This window comes from Myxocyprinus asiaticus, chromosome 32 (genome assembly GCF_019703515.2).
Source record: "Myxocyprinus asiaticus isolate MX2 ecotype Aquarium Trade chromosome 32, UBuf_Myxa_2, whole genome shotgun sequence".
NCBI lineage: Eukaryota > Metazoa > Chordata > Actinopteri > Cypriniformes > Catostomidae > Myxocyprinus > Myxocyprinus asiaticus.
In genome coordinates, this window is record NC_059375.1 from 38,958,500 (window position 1) to 38,982,441 (window position 23,942).

General features: G+C 36.5%; 1 protein-coding gene across 1 annotated transcript in view; it reads right to left on the minus strand.

Annotated features, from left to right (window-relative positions):
- Positions 1–23,942, minus strand: part of LOC127423637 (janus kinase and microtubule-interacting protein 3-like) — an 80,607-nt gene that overhangs the window by 19,252 nt on the left and 37,413 nt on the right. The window contains exons 8-9 of the mRNA XM_051668120.1: positions 7,722–7,913; positions 2,460–2,579 (exon numbers count right to left, since the gene is read on the minus strand). Of these exons, the coding sequence (XP_051524080.1) occupies positions 2,460–2,579; positions 7,722–7,913 (312 nt within the window). The remainder of the gene's footprint in view (positions 1–2,459; positions 2,580–7,721; positions 7,914–23,942) is intronic.

A 23,942-nucleotide genomic window follows, 5' to 3' on the forward strand; every position in this document is an offset into this window, starting at 1 on the left:
ACATAGTTGTTTGGCTCCTTTTTAAATCATAATGATAACAGAAATCACCCAAATGGCCCTGATCAAAAGTTTACATACCCTTGAATGTTTGGCCTTGTTACAGACACACAAGGTGACACACACAGGTTTAAATGGCAATTAAAAGTTAATTTCCCACACCTATGGCTTTTTAAATTGCAATTAGTGTCTGTGTATAAATAGTCAATGAGTTTGTTAGCTCTCACGTGGATGCACTGAGCAGGCTAGATACTGAGCCATGGGGAGCAGAAAAGAACTGTCAAAAGACATGCGTAACAAGGTAATGGAACTTTATAAAGATGGAAAAGGATATACAAAGATATCCAAAGCCTTGAAAATGCCAGTCAGTACTGTTCAATCACTTATTAAGAAGTGGAAAATTCAGGGATCTTTTGATACCAAGCCAAGGTCAGGTAGACCAAAAAAGATTTCAGCCACAACTGCCAGAAGAATTGTTCGGGATACAAAGAAAAACCCACAGGTAACCTCAGGAGAAATACAGGCTGCTCTGGAAAAAGATGGTGTGGTTGTTTCATGGAGCACAATACGACGATACTTGAACAAAAATGAGCTGCATGGTCAAGTTGCCAGAAAGAAGCCTTTACTGCGCCAATGCCACAAAAAAAGCCCGGTTACAATATGCCCGACAACACCTTGACACGACTCGCAGCTTCTGGCACACTGTAATTTGGAGTGACGAGACCAAAATAAAGCTTTATGGTCACAACCATAAGTGCTATGTTTGGAGAGGGGTCAACAAGGCCTATAGTGAAAAGAATACCACCTCCACTGTGAAGCATGTTGGTGGCTCACTGAGGCACGGGGAATCTTGTGAAAATTGATGTCAAGATGAATGCAGCATGTTATCAGAAAATACTGGCAGACAATTTGCATTCTTCTGCACGACAGCTGCGCATGGGACGCTCTTAGATTTTCCAGCATGACAGTGACCCTAAGCACAAGGCCAAGTTGACCCTCCAGTGGTTACAGCAGAAAAAGGTGAAGGTTCTGGAGTGGCCATTACAGTCTCCTGACCTTAATATCATCGAGCCACTCTGGGGGGATCTCAAACGTGCGGTTCATGCAAGATGACCAAAGACTTTGCATGACCTGGAGGCATTTTGCCAAGACGAATGGGCAGCTATACCACCTGCTAGAATCTGGGGCCTCATAGACAACTATTACAAAAGACTGCACACTGTCATTGATGCTAAAGGGGGCAATACACAGTATTAAGAACTAAGGGTATGCAGACTTTTGAACAGGGGTCATTTAATTTTTTTCTTTGTTGCCATGTTTTGTTTTATGATTGTGCCATTCTGTTATTACCTACAGAATCCCATAAGAAATAAAATAAATGTGTTTTGCCTGCTCACTCATGTTTTCTTTAAAAATGGTACATATAGTACCAATTCTCCAAGGGTATGCAAACTTCTGAGCACAATGGTATATATACACTACCAGTCAAAAGTTTTGAAACACTTCATTCTTTATTATAATTTTAGAATAATAGTGAAGTCATCAAATATAGGGAATAACATAAATGGAACTATGGGAATTATGTTGTGACTAAACAAAATCCAAAATAAATCAAAACTGTGTTATATTTTAGCATCTTCAAAGTAGTCACCCTTTGCCTAGAATTTGCAGAAATGTACTCTTGACATTTTCTCAACCAACTTCTTGAGGTATCACCCTGGGATGCTTTTTAAACAGTATTGAAGGAGTTCCCATCTATGTTGGGCACTTATTGGCTGCTTTTCTTTATTATTTGGTCCAAGTCATCCATTTCAAAAAAATTTTTCTTTAATTACATTTTTGTTTTATAATGAAAACAATTAATATGTTGGCACAATCATATTTTTGTCTACAAAACTAATTTCAAACATTTAAGCATACACCTTCAGATCAAAAGATTTTTAAGATCATGAGAAAAAATGCAGTCAAGTGTTTCAATCGTTTGACCGGTAGTGTGTATTTATAAGATATTTAAAGAATACAGTAATATATATATATATATATATATATATATATATATTACACACATACACATACTGTACATATATACTGTATTCTTTAAAAATCTTTTTTTGTTATTCATCAGAACAAGTCATAAGTAAATGCAGTTCATGTTTTAAAAGCAATAATAATAAAAAACTTTAAACATATATATATATATATTAATCAGATTCTGTTTCAAAAGGGAGACTAAAAAGAAATTTGAAAAGCACACAGTAAAGGCAGTTCTACACCAACAGATCATTATAATTATATCAAGGTAATTATTAAGAAGACAGAATAATTTAAATTTTATCTGGACAAGGTTATATGTAAATAATAATAATAATAAAAACCTCAATGAAAAACAAAACAACAAAATAAAAATCAAACAAACTTTATAAACATAATTTTAGTTGAACCATAAAACTAAAAAGGCTCACCAGTTCATTGCGTTCCTCTGACAGCAGAGCATTGCGGTCTTCTAGTTTGCGGATAACAGCACTCAGTTCTGCTATTTTCAGCTGGAAACGTCGAGCGTCCTTCTCATCCAACTGCTGTACCTGGAAAACAAACCAACTGCAGGTAACTGCAACAAAAACAATAGATGTGTCTTGATGTGTATGATAAATAATCTGAGCTCTCTTTCTCTTTTCTCCTTATGCAAGATACAACAATAAATAAATACAATAAATAAACTATCAGTATTACACCTAATTTTAGCCTAATTGTGTCTAACAAGACATTATAACCGTATTCAACTTTTAAGACTGTATATACCTCAGAGTATTCAAAGTACAAAAACCCATTCAAACCGCAAGCATTTAAAAAAAAAAATTAAACTTTAAGACAAGGCTGTCAAACCAACTTTAAAGATATCTTGACAAACTTTACTTTTCTAGTTATTTTTTTGCTATTCCATTTGGTGTTACTAGTAGCGCAGACATTACACACTTCACCTTTAAATCAAATACATTGAAAAAGTTGTTGCTTTTAAATAATCTGGGACCCTTAAAGTTGCATTGTGCTGTGGTGACATATCCAATGAACACAGATGGAGTTAGCTGTACATAGCAAATGATCCATTACGGCAAGTAACCTTAGAAACTGTAAAAAGAGGAAACAAAACCAGAGTGCTCTAGTGTGGCCACATCTGACAAAAAGCTGAAAGGTCACTGATCAAATCCATCTTCTCTCCTGCAGAGCAAATGAAAGCAGCAGCCCACCACAGCTGTACCCATTATCACACCAACAACAGCAATACAATACAGCAAAGCCAAAGATCTACTGGTGTGGAAAAAGCCTCACATATGAGCACACCACGAAGATATGAGGATATACCAAGTGTGAATCTAAAGTATGTGCGTTTGCAGCTTATGAGTGAAGCCATGCATATTCTAACAGCTCTGAGAAGGTGATCACCTCTAGCAGACATGAAGAGCTGTCTACATACTGCTGAGTGTAAATGTAAAGGTGACGGCCCATTTGAAAGCAAAAACTAGCAATGCTCCTATCTATATAGATTCTGTAATATCATTAACATTAACTTAGCTACACCTTTAGCCTACACTTGAAAAATAAAATCAACCCAATACAATCAAAAACTTAAGTTTAATTGCTGCAAATTTTTAAGTAAAAGGCAAAAAAGAAAGTTGCACTTTTTCAAACACCTAATCGTACTGGGAGTGATGAAGGAAATGTAGCTGAATTGACTCTGAAAACTCATAAAATATGACAGAAATGCTTGTGATGATTTAAATGGACACACAAATATGTTGAAAACATTTTTACCGTTTTATTACATCTTTTCACCAAATGTGTCATTAGTCATTAGGAATCTGTCACACAAGTGACAAATGTCAAAAGTGACATTAAATGACAAATAAAACATAAAACGGAATCAAATCTACATTTTATTTTGGAACTTGTGGATATTATTTGCTTTTGTATTTATTTATTTATTTATTTATTTTATTGTATAAGTTTGAAATACTCAAGGGAAGACATGTTTTCCACATATGTATTCCACACACATCATGTTAAAATTAGTTTATGTACCAATATATCAAAACATATGAATTAGAGGTCGACTGATATTGGATTTTGCCGATACGATTATGTGTTGAAAGAAAGGCAACATCAGATAAATCTACCTATTAAAAATGTCAATGCTCAGTTTCTACCATGTGCGATTGTGCAAATGACAATAAAAAGACTTATGACTATAGTTTTTAAAAAACGATATATTGAATGTGTTCAAAAGTGTTCTTAGTCTTTCCTTCCTGTGACAGACAGGCCAGACAGAGACTACAAGAGTCCAAATTAAATGAAACCCCAGAAGCAGATTATTGAGCAACCAAAATATACAGTGGTGTGAAAAAGTGTTTGCCTCCTTCCTGATTTCTTATTTTTTTTGCATGTTTGTCACACTTAAATGTTTCAGATCATCAAACAAGTTTAAATATTAGTCAAAGATAACACAAGTAAACACAAAATGCAGTTTCTAAATGAAGGTTGTTATTATTAAGGGAAAACAAAATCCAAACCTACATGGCCCTGTGTGAAAAAGTGATTGCCCCCTAAACCTAATAACTGGTTGGGCCACCCTTAGCAGCAACAACTGCAATCAAGCGTTTGCGATAACTTGCAATGAGTCTTTTACAGCGCTGTGGGGGAATTTTGGCCCATTCATCTTTGCAGAATTGTTGTAATTCAGCCACATTGGAGGGTTTTCGAGCATGAACTGCCTTTTTAAGGTCATGCCACAGCATCTCAATAGGATTCAGGTCAGGACTTTGACTAGGCCACTCCAAAATCTTCATTTTGTTTTTCTTCAGCCATTCAGAGGTGGACTTGCTGGTGTGTTTTGGATCATTGTCCTGCTGCAGGTTCGCTTCAGCTTGAGGTCACGAACAGATGGCCAGACATTCTCCTTAAGGATTTTTTGGTAGACAGCAGAATTCATGGTTCCATTTATCACAGTAAGTCTTCCAGGTCCTGAAGCAGCAAAACAGCCCCAGACCATCACACTACCACCACCATATTTTACTGTTGGTATGATGTTCTTTTTCTGAAATGCGGTGTTACTTTTACACCAGATGTAATAGGACACACACCTTCCAAAAAGTTCAACTTTTGTCTCGTTAGTCCACAGAGTATTTTTCCAAAAGTCTTGGGGATCATCAAGATGTTTTCTGGCAAAAATGAGACAAGCCTTAATGTTCTTTTTGCTCAGCAGTGGTTTTCGTCTTGGAACTCTGCCATGCAGGCCATTTTTGCCCAGTCTCTTTCATATGGTGGAGTCATGAACACTGACCTTAACTGAGGCAAGTGAGGCCTGCAGTTCTTTGGATGTTGTTGTGGGGTCTTTTGTGACCTCTTGGATGAGTTGTCGCTGTGCTCTTGGGGTAATTTTGGTCGGCCGGCCACTCCTGGGAAGGTTCACCACTGTTCCATGTTTTCGCCATTTGTGGATAATGGCTCTCACTGTGGTTCTCTGGAGTCCCAAAGCTTTAGAAATGGCTTTATAAACTTTTCCAGACTGATAGATCTCAATTACTTTCTTTCTCATTTGTTCCTGAATTTCTTTGGATCTTGGCATGATGTCTAGCTTTTGAAGATCTTTTGGTCTACTTTGCTTTGTCAGGCAGGTCCTATTTAAGTGATTTTTTGATTGAGAACAGGTGTGGCAGTAATCAGGCCTGGGTGTGGCTAGAGAAATTGAAATCAGGTGTGATAAACCACAGTTAAGTTATGTTTTAACAGGTGGGGCAAACACTTTTTCACACAGGGCCATGTAGGTTTGGATTTTGTTTTCCTAAAACTGCATTTTGTGTTTATTTGTGTTATCTTTGACTAATATTTAAACTTGTTTGATGATCTGAAACATTTAAGTGTGACAAACATGCAAAAAAATAAGAAATCAGGAAGGGGGCAAACACTTTTTCACACAACTGTATATCAATAGCAACCAGAAAAAAAATGTGGTGCATAACGCAGGGCTTTTAACAATAAACTAGCTTGAAATACACTGGGGACTCTTCACTGCTTCCAGCTTCTCCTTCAACCAGAGAAGGGAAATAAAATATGCACACTTACATTCATCTACAATGTATTACAATATAAACATTTTACAGTAAACATTGTCATGATTCATCAACAGTAGATCATCAGCGATCACTTGTCATAAATGTCTGGTATTTATTGATTGTGAAATGCTCTGAAGCCACTGGAAACACTGAATGTTGAGTTCCCCGCATGCTCTTCACTATGAAGCCTGCAGAGCACGCAGACTATACCTTTTAATGTTTAATAATCACATTAGGGCCGTATCGCGGTTCTGGTATTTACATACCCAAATTAAAGACCTTTTAAATGATTATTAATACTTTTGTTATACCATTTAACAATTTTAACTCATATTCATATTTAACTTTTTAAGGAACCACGGGAACTCAGAATGGAAGTGAATGGGGCCAATCCCTAAACATTTAAATAATCACTGTTTCAAAAGTATAGCCACAAGATGTAAACAATATGCATGTTAACATGATTTTAGTGTCATAAAATAGCTTGCTAACATTTTCTGAGTAAAGTTTTATACAATTTTACAACTTTGTTGCCATGACGACATAAAACCGCAAAACCTAAAACAACCATAAAAATATCGATATAAACAACTTTACAGCTCAAATAATACACAAGTTTTAACAGGAGAATTAATGTTAGTGCTTTTATAAAATTATAAGCTTAACATTTCTGCCTTCGAAAACTTGGCCCCATTCACTTCCATTGAAAGTGTCTCACTGTAACCTCGATTTTTGCTTTTTTTTTTAAAGAAAAGGTGAACAATTCAAAATCAATTTTTGTGGTAATCAATATAATGACGCAAATGCTGTTGATTGAGCTTAACTTGTATTGAACCCAGAATATTCCTTTAAATTATGTTTGTGTGTGTGTGTGTGTGTGTGTGTGTGTGTGTGTGTGTGGGGCAGGAGTAAAGTGTAACTACACAAAAACTCAAACCAAACTCTATGCATTGGGAAAAAGCAGACAAACCTCTTGCTTTATTTAGCTGAAAAATGTTGTATTAAACTGAGAAATAATGATGGTAGAATTAAAGTTATGCTACATCCGTAATTGTGCTGATACAAAAGTCTGTCTAGAAACACTAAATAAATAAATAAATAAAAGTTTTTGCTGTTAATGGTAACCTGTCTTTCACATCTATCACTGACTTTCTGTGAGGTTAAAAGAAGAAAATTATGCTAATTAATTATGCTGTAATTTATGCTTTCCTATGTGCGATGTGGGAAGGAATAGGAAATTAGAGTCATTCTGCCAAGGGTGAGAATCCAGGCAAAGCACTCTGTGTTGTAAAGATTAAATCGATTAACTTTCTCTAAGTAAATACCGTTCACCAACCAAAAACCTGTATGACTGACTTTCTTCCCTGGAACACAAAAGGAGATGTTTGGCAGTATGTTAGTCTCAGTGACTCACCGTTTACTTTCATTGCATTGTTTTTCCATGCAATAAAAGTGAATGGTGACTGAGGCTAACATTCTGCCAAACATCTCCTTTTGTGTTCCAGAGAAGAAAGAAAGTCATACGGGTTTGTAAACGAAATGAGGGTGAGTGAATGATGACAGAATTTTCATTTGAAAGTTCAGCAAATGGTTTAGTAATGAAGGAGAGGTGCTTACAGGGTTAGCTGTGTTCTCTGCTGCGTCTGGCGAGTAAGGGCCTTCTCGTCTGGGGCTGGAGTCTCGCAGCAGGGCCAGCTGAGTATCTACAGCCTGTTTCTGCTGCTGTAACCTCCACGTGTGCCCCGCCTGAGTGCTGAGCTCTCTCTCCAGCCCACAGACTGCACGCTCCTTTACTTTAATCTCATCCATCTACAGGACAGAACACAGCACAGTCACACACTCATACATGCTCAGAAACACTCATGCCAACACACATACTCCTTTATGCTAAAGAAAAGTTAACCCAAAAATGAAAAATTCTGTCATAATTTACTCACCCTCATGTTGTTTCAAAAACCCTTAAAACAGAACAGGTGAATTTTCAGGCTACTTTTTTCTATACAATGAAAGTGAATGACTGGGGCTTGTCAAGCTCCATAATTACAAAAAAGAACAATAAAAGTGGTTCATATGACTCATACTTTATATTTCAAGTGTTCTAATGTCATACAACAGCTTCGAGTAAGTAAAAGACATAATAAAGACCGAATTCACTGATAATCTTCCTATCCAGTGAGCTGTTAATCAATGATTCATTGAATTTAACGTGAGAATCAGATTCTGTGAACTGGATCAACTGATTTATTGAAAAGATCGGATTGAAAAGAATGATTTATTCTTCGCTACTTCTCTCAAGAGCTAGGACAAATATCAAGATTTTCAGTGAATAACAACTTAAATTTTACTAAACAATGACAGACTTGTCATTTTTGGGTAAACGTTTTTTTTTAAAATACCTGTGGATGCAGTTCACACATGGTAATGAGGACACACATCACACCCACACAACATTGGGCAGTTTTCCTTGTCCACTCAGGACAGCAAATGCTACAGGAACACACATGAAAATATTAGCCAGCAGCACGACCACCCAGACAGTGATAAGCCACACCCCTCTCTTAAAGCAGTAAACATTGAATCAAGCCACAATGGCTGTGTGTTAATTAACAGTGATATATCCGTATTAGGGGTGTAACAGTTCACATTTCTCACAGTTCGGTTTGTATCATGGTTTTAGGGTCACTGTTTCAGTACGGCTCGGTATTTGCAATATAAAAAAAAACAACAAAAAAAAAACATTACTCCCAAATCTGAAGTAAGAATACTCTATTTGGTAACAAACACTTCAACAGGTTTTCCCTAAATAAAAATCATTATTTTACAGTAACCATAGTTTAACTATGGTATTTATAGTAAAAACATAGTAACCATAAAATCAGCATGGTTACTGTCAAGTTTATAGTATATAGTATAATCATGGTTACTATATGGAAACTACAGTATTACTGTTGTAAAACCATGGTTAATTGCATCAAAACCATGATTTCTGCAAAGAAAACCATGGTGACAGCAGTCATAGTTACTACAATATTACTATAGTAAAACCATTGTTAATTTTCATCAGGGTCTTTAACTAAAAAAAAAAACCAAACCTTTTCTCTAATTACTAAATCAACATTTTAACTTAATACCTGCACTATTACACTATGTGCATCGACATAAAATGCATTTCAAACTCTACTGCACATATATTCAATATTCAGAAGCTGCAGGCCTACATAACTATAGAAGGAATTTTGCTGTTAAAATGGATACGAGGGATGCTGCGACGCGGCTTGAGTGCTTTTTTTCTTTTTTCATTTTCTCCCCTTTTTTCTCACCAATTTACAATGCCCAATTCCCAGTGCGCTCCAAGTCTTCGTGGTGGCATAGTGACTTGCCTCAATCCGGGTGGCAGAGGGCGAATCTCAGTTGCCTCCGCATCTTATCACGTGGCTTGTTGAGCGCATTACCACGGAGACATAGCGCGTGTGGAGGCTCACGCTATTCTCTGCAGCATCCACGCACAACTCACCACACACCCCACCGAGAGCAAACTACATTATAGCGACCACGAGGAGGTTACCCCATGTGACTCTACCCTCCCTAGCAACCGGGCCAATTTGGTTGCTTAGGAGATCTGGCTGGAGCAGCTCGAGTGTTTTAATCATACACGGAAATCACACATCTTCATCAGAGGAGTAGGGAAACATACAGTATCGTTGGCAACAAATACCCCTTAGTGTAATAGTCCTTCTTTAAAAACGAAAGGGATGTGTGCAGTTTCGGCTCATCTGCGGATCTGTGTGCCCTGCGTGCTATTTTACCCCGGTGATTTCATCGTAAATGATCATATGTCGATGTATTACCAGTATACAGCACTCGCGTGCGATGTCTGCAAACAGTGCCTGTTTTGTAAATGTTTTTTGACCATCGCTGTTGTAATTGATTGCAAAAAGAAACTGTTTCCAGACAGGTGACCTGAATAACGCAGGGGGCTTCCCTACCAGCGGCTCGTTTTTTCCACTTGCCATTTTCAACTACACACAACACGTGCAGAACAGTGATGTCATCAAGCTGACCCATGTGAAACACAGGCGGAGCGTATCCATTCAGGTGCATTAATGGAGGTTGTACCTGTGCCTGTCTGTTTGATGTTTTCTTTTCTTCACCAAACCTTGCTCTAGATGCGTCATTAAACTTGAGGTGAACCACGGTGCCAGTGCTTACCAAACCGTGGGTGGTGAACCGTATGGTTCCTTTTTTTATTTTTTTTACCGAGAACCGTTACACCCCTAATCCGTAACACAATTCAAACGGTACAAGATTAAACTGGCATGATATTTGGTTCTTTATGTGATATATTTCCTACTCTAAATATCTATCTGATGTCAGTAATACCTCATTAATTAAACAATCACATCAAGGAGACCCAGAAGGCTTTCATTTGGGTTAAGAAGAAAACTGTTAGAAAAATCACGTGAAATCTGACATCCCTGATAGAATTAGGCCAGTCAAATTAAAATTCGAAATTCGAATATTCGTCGAATTTAAGAAAAATACTCACATTCGAATGCTAAAACTGCGCATTCTAATTTTGGATGTGTGCCAAGCACTGGAGATGATTTCAGATCGATCGCATTCTTGCGCTTAAAAAGGCTATATGAAGCACAACAAAATACAGTTTAACAGAAACCAGGTGTCTCGAGACGTGCTTTAAAGTTCTTTTTAACTTGTCATGGCATCTAAAAACAGTGCTCCTGCATGAGACGCTGAATAAACAAAAACAAAGCGAAACAAAGACGTTCATCTAGCGCGTTTACATAGAAAAACAAATGGTAAACTGGATGGTTGCAAAAGCGTTTGGTGTGAACAGCCCCTTACAATAGGTGGAGGTCTTTGGCCATTGTGTCTTGTTCTCATATCAGCATTTCTCAGAGCAATGGGTTTTGTCTGTAAAGCAGTTTAAGTTGGAAATGTGTCTCGAGATCCTTGCGTTCTGTTCCTTTCTGTTGTGTTCCGTCTGTTTGAACAGCCCCTGACCAGGGGTCATGAGCCGCTTTACCACCGAGTTCAGCCGAATACCACCCTATATACAGCTGTAATTAATGAAAAACACTGTGGTATATTGCTGTTATTATGAAGTTTGAGTCTGTGGTAGTATATACTGTGGCACCAGTGCAAGTGTAATACCATGTTTCCACCCTCGTTTTACTTTTGACTTAAAATTTGAGAATATGAACCGACTAAAACTTTTTTATTTTTTATTTTATGCACTTTATCTTAAAATGGAATGTTTTTTAACAGCCGGGAATGTTCTTTGCAATAATACAACATGGTGCTGTATGGTTATATGTATTCAATGCACCCTCTTGTAGACTAAGGAAACAGACTGATTAAAAAAAATCAGCTGACTTTAAAATTTGAATTTAGAAAATTATGGTAAAAATTCGAATTTAGCTTCTCTGCCCAATTGAGAGCCTTAGATAGAATGTCATGTTTCAACTAAATCTGAGTTGTTTGAGTTTTATCTGAATTAATGACATGGGAAATAATCAAATGAAACAGCATTCACAACCCATTTTACTTCCATGTAAATGTAGGGTGGGACTTGATTTTATCCATCAGGAATTATAAATAGTAGTCTCTACATGACAGGCAGTTGGGGGGGAGGGATTAAAAATGAGGGCTTGGTGATGTCAGCCGAACAAAAGAAGTCATTTCAGAGGCGGAGCAAGTTAGATTATGAAGATTAGCTTTTTCCTCTTTGGAATAAGGTGAATTGTTCACATTAAGACAAGCAACATGTTAAGAAAGAAAATAGGGTCAGTTATGATTTCATGTTGACTTCAAGGCTGTTATTTTCTACCCTTTAAAAAATTATATAGTTGGGGTGATTTCCTGATAATGATTTCCTGTTTTAGTGGCATGCCCAAAATTAAAGGCTTACAACTCAACAAAAACAAAGAGGGTCAATTGTTTGGTATAATTTTAAAGAAAATGTGTCTTTTTTTTAATGATATAGATCAGTGGTTCTGAACTGGTTTTGCTTCAGGACCCAGATTTTACATTGGAAATCAAGTGGCGACCCACCGTAGTAAAAACGTAACCTGTATTTAATGTATCCTGGTTCGCAATTCCTTTTATGTTGCATATTTCGTTCGTGGTATTCAAGTACAAGGACATGCATCAAGTGACATTATTTTTGTTACTGACGTCAACAACAAAGTGACAGGACGTTATCTCTCCCCCCTTTTAAAAACTGAAGAGCATATTTACTTATATGAGCCCATTATTAACATTATTATAGTTTGTTTCCTAATTTCAAACATAATTCAAACAGAACATACGTATTACACAGGAGGAAAGGCTCCTCATTACCATGGTTAGGTCAGTGTAGCTAGTCTTAAATAATAGTAATAATAATAATAATAATAAATTATAGTATTTATGAAAAAAATTATAACTAGCTGAAACACATTTTGAAACTTTAACTACAACTGCCACTGTTGATATAAAATGAGGTCTAATAGATTCTACCTTTAGATTATTTCATATGAAACTATAACATTTTGTCAAAATATAACAGTTACTTTTACTCATGTAAAATCGTGAAACAATTTTGTAAAGGTGATGATGTATAATGAAAAAAAAAAAAAAAACTTCGCGCATAGCACAGTGTTGCTCTTTTCCTCCTCAGTGCTGTTTGGCATGTCAGGGCTGCCTACTGTCCGAGAGGTTCAACTTGACTTTCTCCGTAACGCTTTAAACTAGAAAAGTTTTACTAGAATTGAAATTGGTCACATCAGTTTTGAGGTCTGCGCACCGCAATATCGAGGGAAGTCCGGTTGTTGCAAGCATGTGCCAGAGAGAAGAGTAGATCATGATTGCGAGCTGGTTCCATTACACTCGTGCAAAAGTGCAGAGAAGCCTTTAGCTGATTGCGAGATTATCATTAAATCTGCCTCGGCAGTCCTAAATAGGCTATCACTTGGGCAGCCACCGAAATATCTTTAATGGGAGAACCATGGCATTGTTCTTTCCCTGCTGCCCACGACCCAGTCCGAATAGACATACCAGTTGAGAAGCACTGCAATATGATTTCATATGCATCTCTCAGCCTAAGAAATGCTGAAAAACTTGAGCCAAAAATTAACTTTTTCTCTTATTTCTTTGATTTGACACTGTATTTCTCTGGGTGTAAATAAGGTAGCTCTGAAAAACTGCTTTTGTTTTGTTGCCAATCCAGTCAACTGTAACAAAACAAAAAAACTGTTGATACGATATAGCAATCAAAAGTTATACCATTACAAATATAATTTATCCTAGTGTCCAAAAATGTCTGAAAGTGTCAAAAAGCCTCTCCAAATAAATAAAACATAATAATTGTACATAAGAACTAATTACACATGTGAATACAACAACAACTAAAGGTACGCTCTCTCTCCAAAGCATGCAGTCATGAGTAACGAGATCTCATTCAGTTCCATTAGGTGTCATTTGAGCCATCGAGTCTGTGTCATGTTCTTGGTGCCATCTCCTGGTGGCCATATGTAATTAGAGTGAATGCTCCTCTCTGCCCATATTTGGATGACTTCCACCTCTGGTTGTAGCGATCTGAATCCTAATACGATGGTTTAGCGTTCCATGATGCTGGACAACATACTATGTTATTTCCGATGAAGTCATCCGATCCAGGAAAGCTAATGTGTTTTTAGCCAGATATCACATTATGTGCTGTGTACACATTGTGCTTCGTGTGAATTATCTAATGATCTATGCATCCGATTATGTTGTGTGTGAGTCATATACTTAGCTGTTGCTCACTAATACTGGTTGTATTCTACTCTTTGAGAGCTTTCCAACGACAGATGACACATTGCTATTTGATCAGTTTGATGGTTTGACCCATTACAAAAATATGCAAAGTGCAAAATAATTAATAAATCAACAAAACCGAAAACTTCTGATTTGTCTTGTTCCGTTTTGGTCATAATGCCTACATGCACTGTAAAGTACAGCTTCTAAGCTTTAAAACGATATCTATTTTGTTTTCGTCAAGACTGTAGTTTATAATATTTGTATAATAATTTTTTTTCTCAGCGGGCCCAATCTGAGCTTAAAGGGTTAAGATCTTTGCTTTCCCTATACTTTATAGTCTTCTTCGACATCCACTTCCTGCCTTTACCTTCCTTCAGGACATGCACGTACATAAATGCATAGCTGCCATACCTCTTCCTCTCCATCATGCTGTTTAACAGTATTCAGTTCCCTTAGGCTTTTTTAAAATTCCTCTCACATTTCTACATGCAAATGGAAAATCTTTAGACTGACCTTTCACAAATTACAGCTCTAACAAATCACGTAATTGACAAGATGGCCTCATAGCTCAAGAGAGTCATTATGCTAATTATGCACTGATTCAAACACTGAATTCGACCAAAAGTATTGTTTAATGCCATCCATTCTGTCTTAAACCCTATGAGAGATGCATTTTTTGGACACTACTCAAGAGACCTGTGACAAATTTTTTAAACTTATTTACTCACAAAATCAAACATATTAAAGGTGCTATTATACCTTCGCAAGTGGATCAACCACAAATAACTTCCCCGTCCAGCTCCCTGACTCACTTTGAACCAGTTTCGTCAGAACAGATAGCAGACGTACATGAAGTAAGATGAAGTGTCCCAGTTACAAGTTACAAGCTGGACATTCTATCTCTGCGACTTTTTAAAGACATTTTTACAACTATTACTTCTAGTGTGACAGCGATAGTTAACAGCTACTTAGCTAATGGAGTTGTTTCTAACAGTTTTAAGCATGCAAATCTAAATCCTTTGTTAAAAAACCTTCTTTGGATCCGGCAATACACAATATTTATAGGCCAATCTCTAAATTGCCTTTTATTTCTAAGATCTTGGAAAGAGTCATCTATTCGCAGCTTTACTCCTATCTAAATACATTTGACATTTTAGACACATTGCAGTCTGGCTTCAGACCCTTGCACAGCCCTGAATCCGCATTGCTCAAGGTTGCTAATGATATTTTGCTCTCCATGGATTCAGGCTTACAATGTTGTCTTAGTCCTATTAGATCTTAGTGCCGCGTTCGACACTATCAACCATAGCATTCTTCTCAATCGTCTCGAGTGTGGGGTTGGCATCCAGGGTGTGGCCCTCCAGTGATTTGCCTCCTATCTAAAAGATAGGATGTTTTCTGTAAATGTAGGTAATTTCTCTTCTACATCAGCTCATTTACAATGTGGCGTCCCTTAAGGGTCGATTTTAGGACCCTTGTTATTTTCTTAGTATATGCTTCCTCTAAGCTCTATTTTCCAGAAGTACAGCATATCCCATCACTGTTATGCTGACGATTCCCAATTTTACTTACCAGTAAGCTTAGACAAGAAGTGTTCATTTGATAACATCCAAAATTGCTTCGAAGATATTAAACATTGGCTGGCAAATGTTTTTTTTAATTAAATGAGAGTAAAACTAAAGTTCTAATTTGAGGTCCCCCAATGTCCTCATTACCTGGCCTGGCCGCCCAGTTAGGTCCTCTGTTGTCGAATGTACAAGATCATGTAAGAAGTCTTGGGGTGATTTTAGATTCATCATTATTTTTTAATAAACAAATTAGTGCCGTTGTCAAGGGTAGCTATTTCTACCTGAGATCTATCGCTAAAGTCAAACATTTTCTTTCCAGCAAAGACCTGGAAATTGTGATCCACTCACTAATTTCATCAAGGTTATATTATTGTAACTCATTGTACTTTAGCCTCCCCCAAACAGCGTTATCCTGCCTACAGATGGTTCAAAATGCAGCAGCTAGGCTTTTGACAGGGTCAAGAAAGAGGGATCACATTACTCCTATATTAGCGTCTCTACACTGGCTTCCCGTTAAATTCAGGGTCGATTTTAAATCAACCCTGAATTTTGTTTAGAAGTCATTTTTTGGTCTCACGCCCAAATATATTAGTGATCTAGTGGTCCCTTACTCCCCCACCAGAGCACTCAGGTCTTCTCATCAACTTCTTTTGAATGTTCCTCGTTGTTGCTATACATCCAAGGGTGATTGTACTTTCTCTGTGGTGGGTCCTAAACTCTGGAATAGTCTCCCTTATCATGTGAGGTCAGCTTCTTCAATAGCCATTTTTAAATCCTCTTTGAAAACGTATTTATTTTCTTTAGCATTTGAATAGAACATTTAATATGTTTAAGTAAATATCTGATGCAGTTTTTAAAATTGTATTCTTTTTATGTATTATTATTATTTCTTTTTTTGCATGTATATAATTCTGATGTTGTATATATTTGATTGATTTGTAAAGCAGTTTGGGTCAACTTCTGTTGTTTTTAAATGTGCTAAATAAAGGTTGACGACTTGAATTAGACTTATACGTCTCAGACGTACAGTTTCTAAAGCATGCATGTGGAAGTGGTAATCAGCAGCATATTTATGAAAATCTTTGACTCAGTTACAAAGTGAGGATCAATTACTTTATATTTTTTTGTAATGTCAAAATACAAGTTTACAACATGATAACACCAATGAAATGAATTAAATGGAAAAAACATTATTTTTAAATTATTTAAATGATAATTACTTATTTTGTTTTACTTTTCGCACATTTGTTAGGCCTTACACTACCCTTACTTAAATTGAGATTTCATGGCTAACTTGCCGCAAATTCACCACTGATAATTTTCACATGCAAATGAGCTTTGCTGCAAATTTGCAGCAAATTGTCCTTTGTTGCCAAAGGTTTGCTGGAGGTTCACCACTACCGGTGAAGAGCTGCAAACTTCTGGCAAACATTTGCGGTGAATCAAAAGCTCATTTGCATGTGAAAATAACGAGCGACAAATTTGTGGCTATTTTAGATTTTTTTGACCTGAGAAAATAAAATGCGTAAAAAATAAACACATACAGTACATAACTGTAAATCTCACATAAGTGTTGTACCAGATGTAGGGGACAAGGTTTTTTCAGGCAGTTGACAAATTTAAATATTCTCTAATATATTTTTATTTTATAAATGTGTAAAACAATATTAAAAATCAAACCATTTAATATTATTTAATACAAGGTTAGGTTAGAGAATTAAGCCTTTTCTTGAAATATTTTTCATGACTGAAAAGTCAAGGGACATGCTTGTCACCATATTTTGATAATGACCCTTATATGGGGTAAGTTGTCACAATGGGACCCTGCCATTAAAGGGATAAGTGGAAATTTATAGTAAAAAAGGACTTAAATATTGATCTGTTTCTCACTCACTGACTTTTATATCGCTTCTGAAGACATGGATTAAACCACTGGAGTCTTATGGATTACTTTTATGCTGCATTTATGTGATTTTTGGAGTTTCCCAGATTTGGTCACCATTCACTTGTATTGTAAGGACCTACAGAGCTGAAATGTTCTTCTCAAAATCTTAGTTTGAGATCAGCAGAAGTAAAAGTCATACACATCTGGGATGGCATGAGGGTGAGTAAATGATGACAGAACTTTTATTTTTGGGTGAACTATCCCTTTAAATAGCCTATTATAGCCTATTATAGCGGTATAATGGCTTTTCCACTAAATGTAAATAGAAAAACAATTATGAAGCACCAAACAAACAATTCATGAAACAGCAAAGATGTAAAAGGTAATGCACAAAAATATCAAACCATTGTTTTGGCCTACAGTGCAGATGTTGTAATTAATAAATTGCATACAATTTTAACAAAAAACATGTAACAACCTGCCCCGATATAAATATGACAACATGCCTGACAATTAAAAAAAATAAAAATTAAAAAAAATAAAAGAAACCTTGTCCTAATAGCAGTTAAACCTTTCAAACAAATATTACCCTCATTATTGCTGAATCTAGCTTGAATGTAGACCAATAGCTATTTAAAATATATATATATGATGAAATTGGAACTTTAGATTGAAGGACAGAAGAATCTTATAGATACTAACATAATGCCCTGTGTGACAACTTGCCCTGGTCTTCCCTATACAGTGTCTCTAAAATGATTTGATTTCACCATTTCAGTCTTAATCTCTGTATTAGAAATGCAGAGCAGGTGTGTGTTATATATTAACCCGTTAAAAAGAAAAGTATTTAATGAATGAAAGAATACCTCTCTTTTTATATCTCCCTCTTTCAGTCTTTCTGGTGTGAAAAATGACTCATTCGCTCTGTCTATCAGGGGACTCACAGTGGCACGCCCTACGCAGGCGTTACCACAGTGATCAATGCATCTCGCAGAAAATCACAGTGTGTCTATATTTATCTGTGTTATTTAAAGGGCTTCATGGTTTGGTGGGAGCGATTATTCCCTGTTCTCTTTGTGGCTAGAGGAAATCACTTATGCAGCATATATGCATGTTACAGAGCATGCTTGTGTAGCTATTTTTAAATCCAGCCTTAAGGCTCATTTTTATTCCTATTCTATCAGAGGTCTGAGTGGGTCATTCCTTTTTTTTCATTAGCATAATGTTATTTAAATAATTTTTTCTATTTTAAATGTTTTTCTATCTCTCTCTCTTTTTTATTTTTATTTTTTATTTTTTATTGTATATTGAATTGCTTTCTGAATTGTATACAGTAGCACTTTGGCTCCACTGCTGTTGTTTTTAAATGTGCTACTGTGTATAAATTAACATTGACTTGACCCTACTGAATACATTGATTATGATGTATGCCATTACACACGCCTCACTGTTTCCTTGGCGATTAATGCGCATGTGGAATTAATTTAATCTGAAGCTAATTAGGAATATCAACTGTGGACATCTAGTACCCTGGCTCTGGGCCAGACCACAGGGCTCCATGGCATTGAGAGATGGACACCGCATAGTTTTCTCCTGCTGGCGCAGTGCTTAAAGAGGTGAATACAGCAAGCCATGCTGCTTCATGGATAAGCTCCAAATTCTTGATTTTCCTTCTTCCAATAGCGTTCTCTAATGAACTGTATGTTGAGCCAATCAACTTCTTTGCTCAGCATGGATAAGTATAGCATCATTGTACATTGTGCCTACTATCTACTCTTCTATTAAGCTGCAGTTACACTTCTAGTCCGACATTTTGATACAAATTTTTTTTTTTTTTTTTGTCCCTCTGTTCACTTTAGACCTAATTGTCTGTGTTTCAATTAATAACTCAAGACATTTTTTATGGAATTTTGAAGAGTATTTTACGATTTAGGCATGTACCTGCATTACCGTAACTACATGAGCGCTCTCAGAGTAATCAATCAATCTTCTGATTTTAAGAATCGATACTGGGATCGTTCAAATGAAGATCGCAATAAGTCAAAATAATCATAATAATAATTTTAAAAAAATAACCATGGCACTTTTAATACATTAAAAAGCCTTTATTAACATATGGCTGTAGACAAAGAGTTGAAAAACACCCCCATGCGTTTAGTCTCTGAGGAAGGCCCACGTCAAAAATCATAGGGGAGTTTTGTTTTTTTTTATACCCCAGTTCTGTACTACTTTCTACTCTTGGGCATTGTTGAAGATAGCAATTAGTTGGAATATCTGTTTTTTTTATTTTTTTTTTTTTTATACACAGCCGTACTAAATATATTTTACTACATTACAGTTAAAGAACTCATATTATGCTCATTTACACGTTCATAATTTTATTTTGGGGGTCTACTATAATAGGTTTACATGCTTTAATGTTCAAAAAACACATAATTTTTCTCATGCTGTACATTGCTGCAGTAACTCTTTTCACCCTCTGTCTGAAACGCTCTGATTTAGGTCCCGTCTCTTTAAAGCCCCCCTTTCCGAAAAGCCCAGTCTGCTCTGATTGGTCAGCTGGCCCAGTCTGTTGTGACTGGTCAACCGCTTAGAGCGTGTGTCGGAAATGTAACGCCCCCTTCCCATAACTGAGTTTCAGCTCCCTAGGCTTCCTAAGCAGCACATTCCAAATGCGAACATTATGCAAATGTGTTACATAGTGGTTTTGCAGCTGGACTGCAAACCAGACATTTCAGGCAGTTCAGAAACTCTCCCACAGTGTTTTCTGTGGGAGAGAGTAACTCCCTTTGTGCTTTGTAACTTTGCAGACATTTTACATGCACAAACAGCTATATTACACACTAAAAGAAAGGTAAAATCCCAAAAAGCATAATAGAAATGTATGCATTCAACAACTTTATTACAAAAAAACTTTAGATGTACATGTTTGCCCCTGGGAAGTGAACCCACAACCTTGATGTTGCTATTGCCATGCCCTACAAGTTCAATGACTAAGCATCAGTGACATAGGGCAATAGAATTATAGAATTTAACTTGCTAAATCATTGGGGAATACATAAATGATTGCCATTTCAAAACAAAAACGTGAATATAAATGAGTTATAATAAAGCTGTAGAGTGTCATTTTCATGTCTGTGCAACAATGGAATTGTAAAAATAAACGATTGTTTTCAAAAAGCCTTGCCGTTGGTCAAACAAACAGTCCCGCTTGCCACCTCACGCCACTGGTTGAGTCAATGTTGCTGTGTCGGGCTAGACAGGTTGCTCAAAACTAACAGAGGAAGTTTTATAGTGCCAAAAAGACACACGGTTTATAGTTTTCAAGGAAATCAACCTACAAATGATGGATCAATGTAGTACAGTATATGTACAGAAGAGAATCAGACACCAAGTTTTCTCACACAGAAACAATAATGCCATGAAATACTAAAAGTAAAGCGTGTATTTTTTTCTAAGTTAAAATACTTTCTCCTAAAAAAATGCGGAACTGTTTTCTATCTTCACAGAAACAAACCCTCTGTCTCTGTTTAAAGAAGCTGGTCTTGCATCCTGTCAGCTGTGGCTGGTGCTGATGTCATCACTGGAGCCAACCAATCAGATCAAAGGATTAAGATTTGAATCAGAGAAAAGGGGCCCTATTTTAAGAGTGCAAGCGTTACGCGAATCACAATGCCTTAAGTCAGGGCTATTCAACTTGATTGACAAGTGGGCCAGATGGAAAAATCTTTGAGGCATGCGGGCCAAGAATAACGTGTTATAGTAGGTCTATAATATTTGTTAACTGTATAAATAAACATCTGTGTTCATGAGAGAGAGTAATTAAGACTGATAGTAAAAACTGTATTAAACAACAACAGTGAAGTTTGTTATATATGGAGAAAATTGCTTTCTCTATGCACCAGAGTTGCATCAGACATTACTCAAATCTAAGTTTGTTATATATGTAATGATTTAAACTTTTGACTTTCCACATCGAATGTTTTCTTTACAAAATTAATGAACAGAACTTTTCTGTCTCCATGATTTTAGCTCTTTAATCTTCCCATTCCGTCAAAATGATGGATAAATGATCATTCGTAGTGCAATCTCTGGAAGAGTCTGAAAAACACGGTGCTCTTGCAAGAGACACTGTAAAAACATAGAGATATGGCACAACATCCGTCTAGCACGAATTTACATAAGAACACAATTTAAAAACAGCATGAACAGACACAAAATGTGTTCAGTGTGAACAGCCCTCAAGACAACTGACAACCTAACGCGGGCCATTGAAAATTTCAAACGGGCCGGATTTGGACCATGGGCCCCCAGTTGAGTAGCCCTGCCTTAAGTCATAAGCGCAAAGTCAATGGGCATGGCCATGAAGTTTTGGTATTTTCGTGCAAGCATGTGCTAAGTCTAAGCGCAAGTGGGTTTGGTGAAATCATGCATGCAACATGCAAAATGCTGGACCAAGTGCATTTTAATTTTGAGGTTCTTCTCTGTTTATTCAGCGTCTGCATCCTAATTTATAGTCTATTCCTTCAAGCACCAACGATTTAAACAAAGATAGCACATTCATACAAAGTTGGTAGTGTAAATGGGCTGTACGGCATATTTCTATGACAGTGACACACACTCCTTTTATATGCATGGAAAATGCAATTCTTGTCAGAATTTAGATGTATGCTCCTTTAAATTTTAGAGAATGTAAGTATTATTAATCCTTTTCATCTACTGATGCACAAATCATGGCTAGTATTAACAGAGATTGTATCGGAACGTACTTCACTTCTACTGCTTGATTTTGACAAATGTAATTCATTTATTGATTAAACCAAATATATTTCAAAATTCAAATTACGAAACAAAATATAAATCAAAATAACAAATTGGTAAAAAAAAAAATCATACCAAATCCAAACATTTTACTCTGTCCAACTTCTTCCACCAGCCCCTTTTGCAATGACTTAAAAAAATAAATAAATAAAAATATATATTATATATAAGATCAAAAATACAATTGTAAATATAAACAATGATAATAATTGAAAAATAAGCCATGACCTTTAGATAGTTTAACACAAGCTCATATTTTTTTTTCTCTCTCTCAAAGTGATTGTCAGGGACTTAATTTAATGTTCCACAATAGTTTAAGAATTTGGACATGAACTTTATTACCACCTACTGGTGGAATATCCAAACTGCAAATGCAGGAACTGACTTTGGACTTTGTGCTGAGTTAAGAGGTGGTACTGAAACGTCTTAGCGCAACGATTAAATTCTTCGGAAAATAGCAAATTGCACTTTGCGCCACTTCATTTACATACAATACACCCACAGTAGCGCAAACACTTCCACCCACGCCCATTTGCGCTGGCATGAAAATTGCACTTAGAATTAGCACTCTTACAAAAATTGGATAAGACGTCGCGCACGGTCGTAGCGTGTAGCGGTGCGCTTTGCGTACTCATGAAAATAGAGCCCAATGTATCTTGTGATTCATCACTCTGATGCTTAATCTACCATCTTATTATTTTATCTTTCTGACATCTTCCACTAACATTTTCACCTTTTTCCTCATCCATCCAAATTAGTTTCACAAAAGTAGAGCTGTCAAAATTAAAACATTAACGCATGCGTTTAATTCAAAACGTTTAACGTGGTAATTTCTCTTAATCGCGATTAACACAATTACTGTTAATACAACATAAAAATACAAATCTAGCATTTTTCAGCCTATTTAAGGCACATTTTAATTACAGCAGAAGCAAGCAAAGTCTTAACTATCACCAGAACGCCGAATGAGACATATTTGTCTGCAAGTGCTTTTCATGTGAAGTTCAAAACAGCGCTTGATGCTGGCGCGAATCATGAACACAACTTCATGATTGCCGTGCAAAAGCGGATAGCCACAGTCTACCAGCAGATTAATATTGTGGAGTTTAAGTTTAAGAGATTAAATGCCCATTGCAATGAATATGCAACCTATGTGGGGACTAGTTCTTTCAATTAGTCAAACTCCCACTTAGACTTTGGGAAATGTTTAATGTTACATGGGTGCTATTTTAGTGCATTTCTAGCTTTATACTGAGGACGGCTTTGCTTGGAAAATGTTAATAAAGCATTATATTGTTACATATTGTTTTGTTTTCTTTCGTAAGATGAAAATAAATGCATTTTAACAGGAAAAGAAGTATATAACGATGAGCCAAAACATTATAACCACTCAAAAGTGAAGCAAATAACGTTAATCATCTCCTAACAAGGCCACATGTCAAGGTCTGGGTAGATTAGATGGTAAGCCAACAATCAGTTCTTGTAGTCAAACGTGTTGAATGCAGAAGAATTGGGCAGGAGCAAAGACCTGAGCGACTTTGACAAGGGCCAAAATGTTATGGCCAGACAACTGGGTTAGAGCATCTCTGAAACGACAAGGCTTGTGGGGTGCTCTTGGTCAGCAGTGGTGAGTACCTACCAACAGTGGTCTGAGGAGGGACAAACCACAAACTGGAAACAAGGTGTTGGGCACCCAAGGCTCAATGATTCGCAAGAGCAACAAAGGCAATCCCGTCTGGTCCGAACCAACAGAAGGTCTACTGT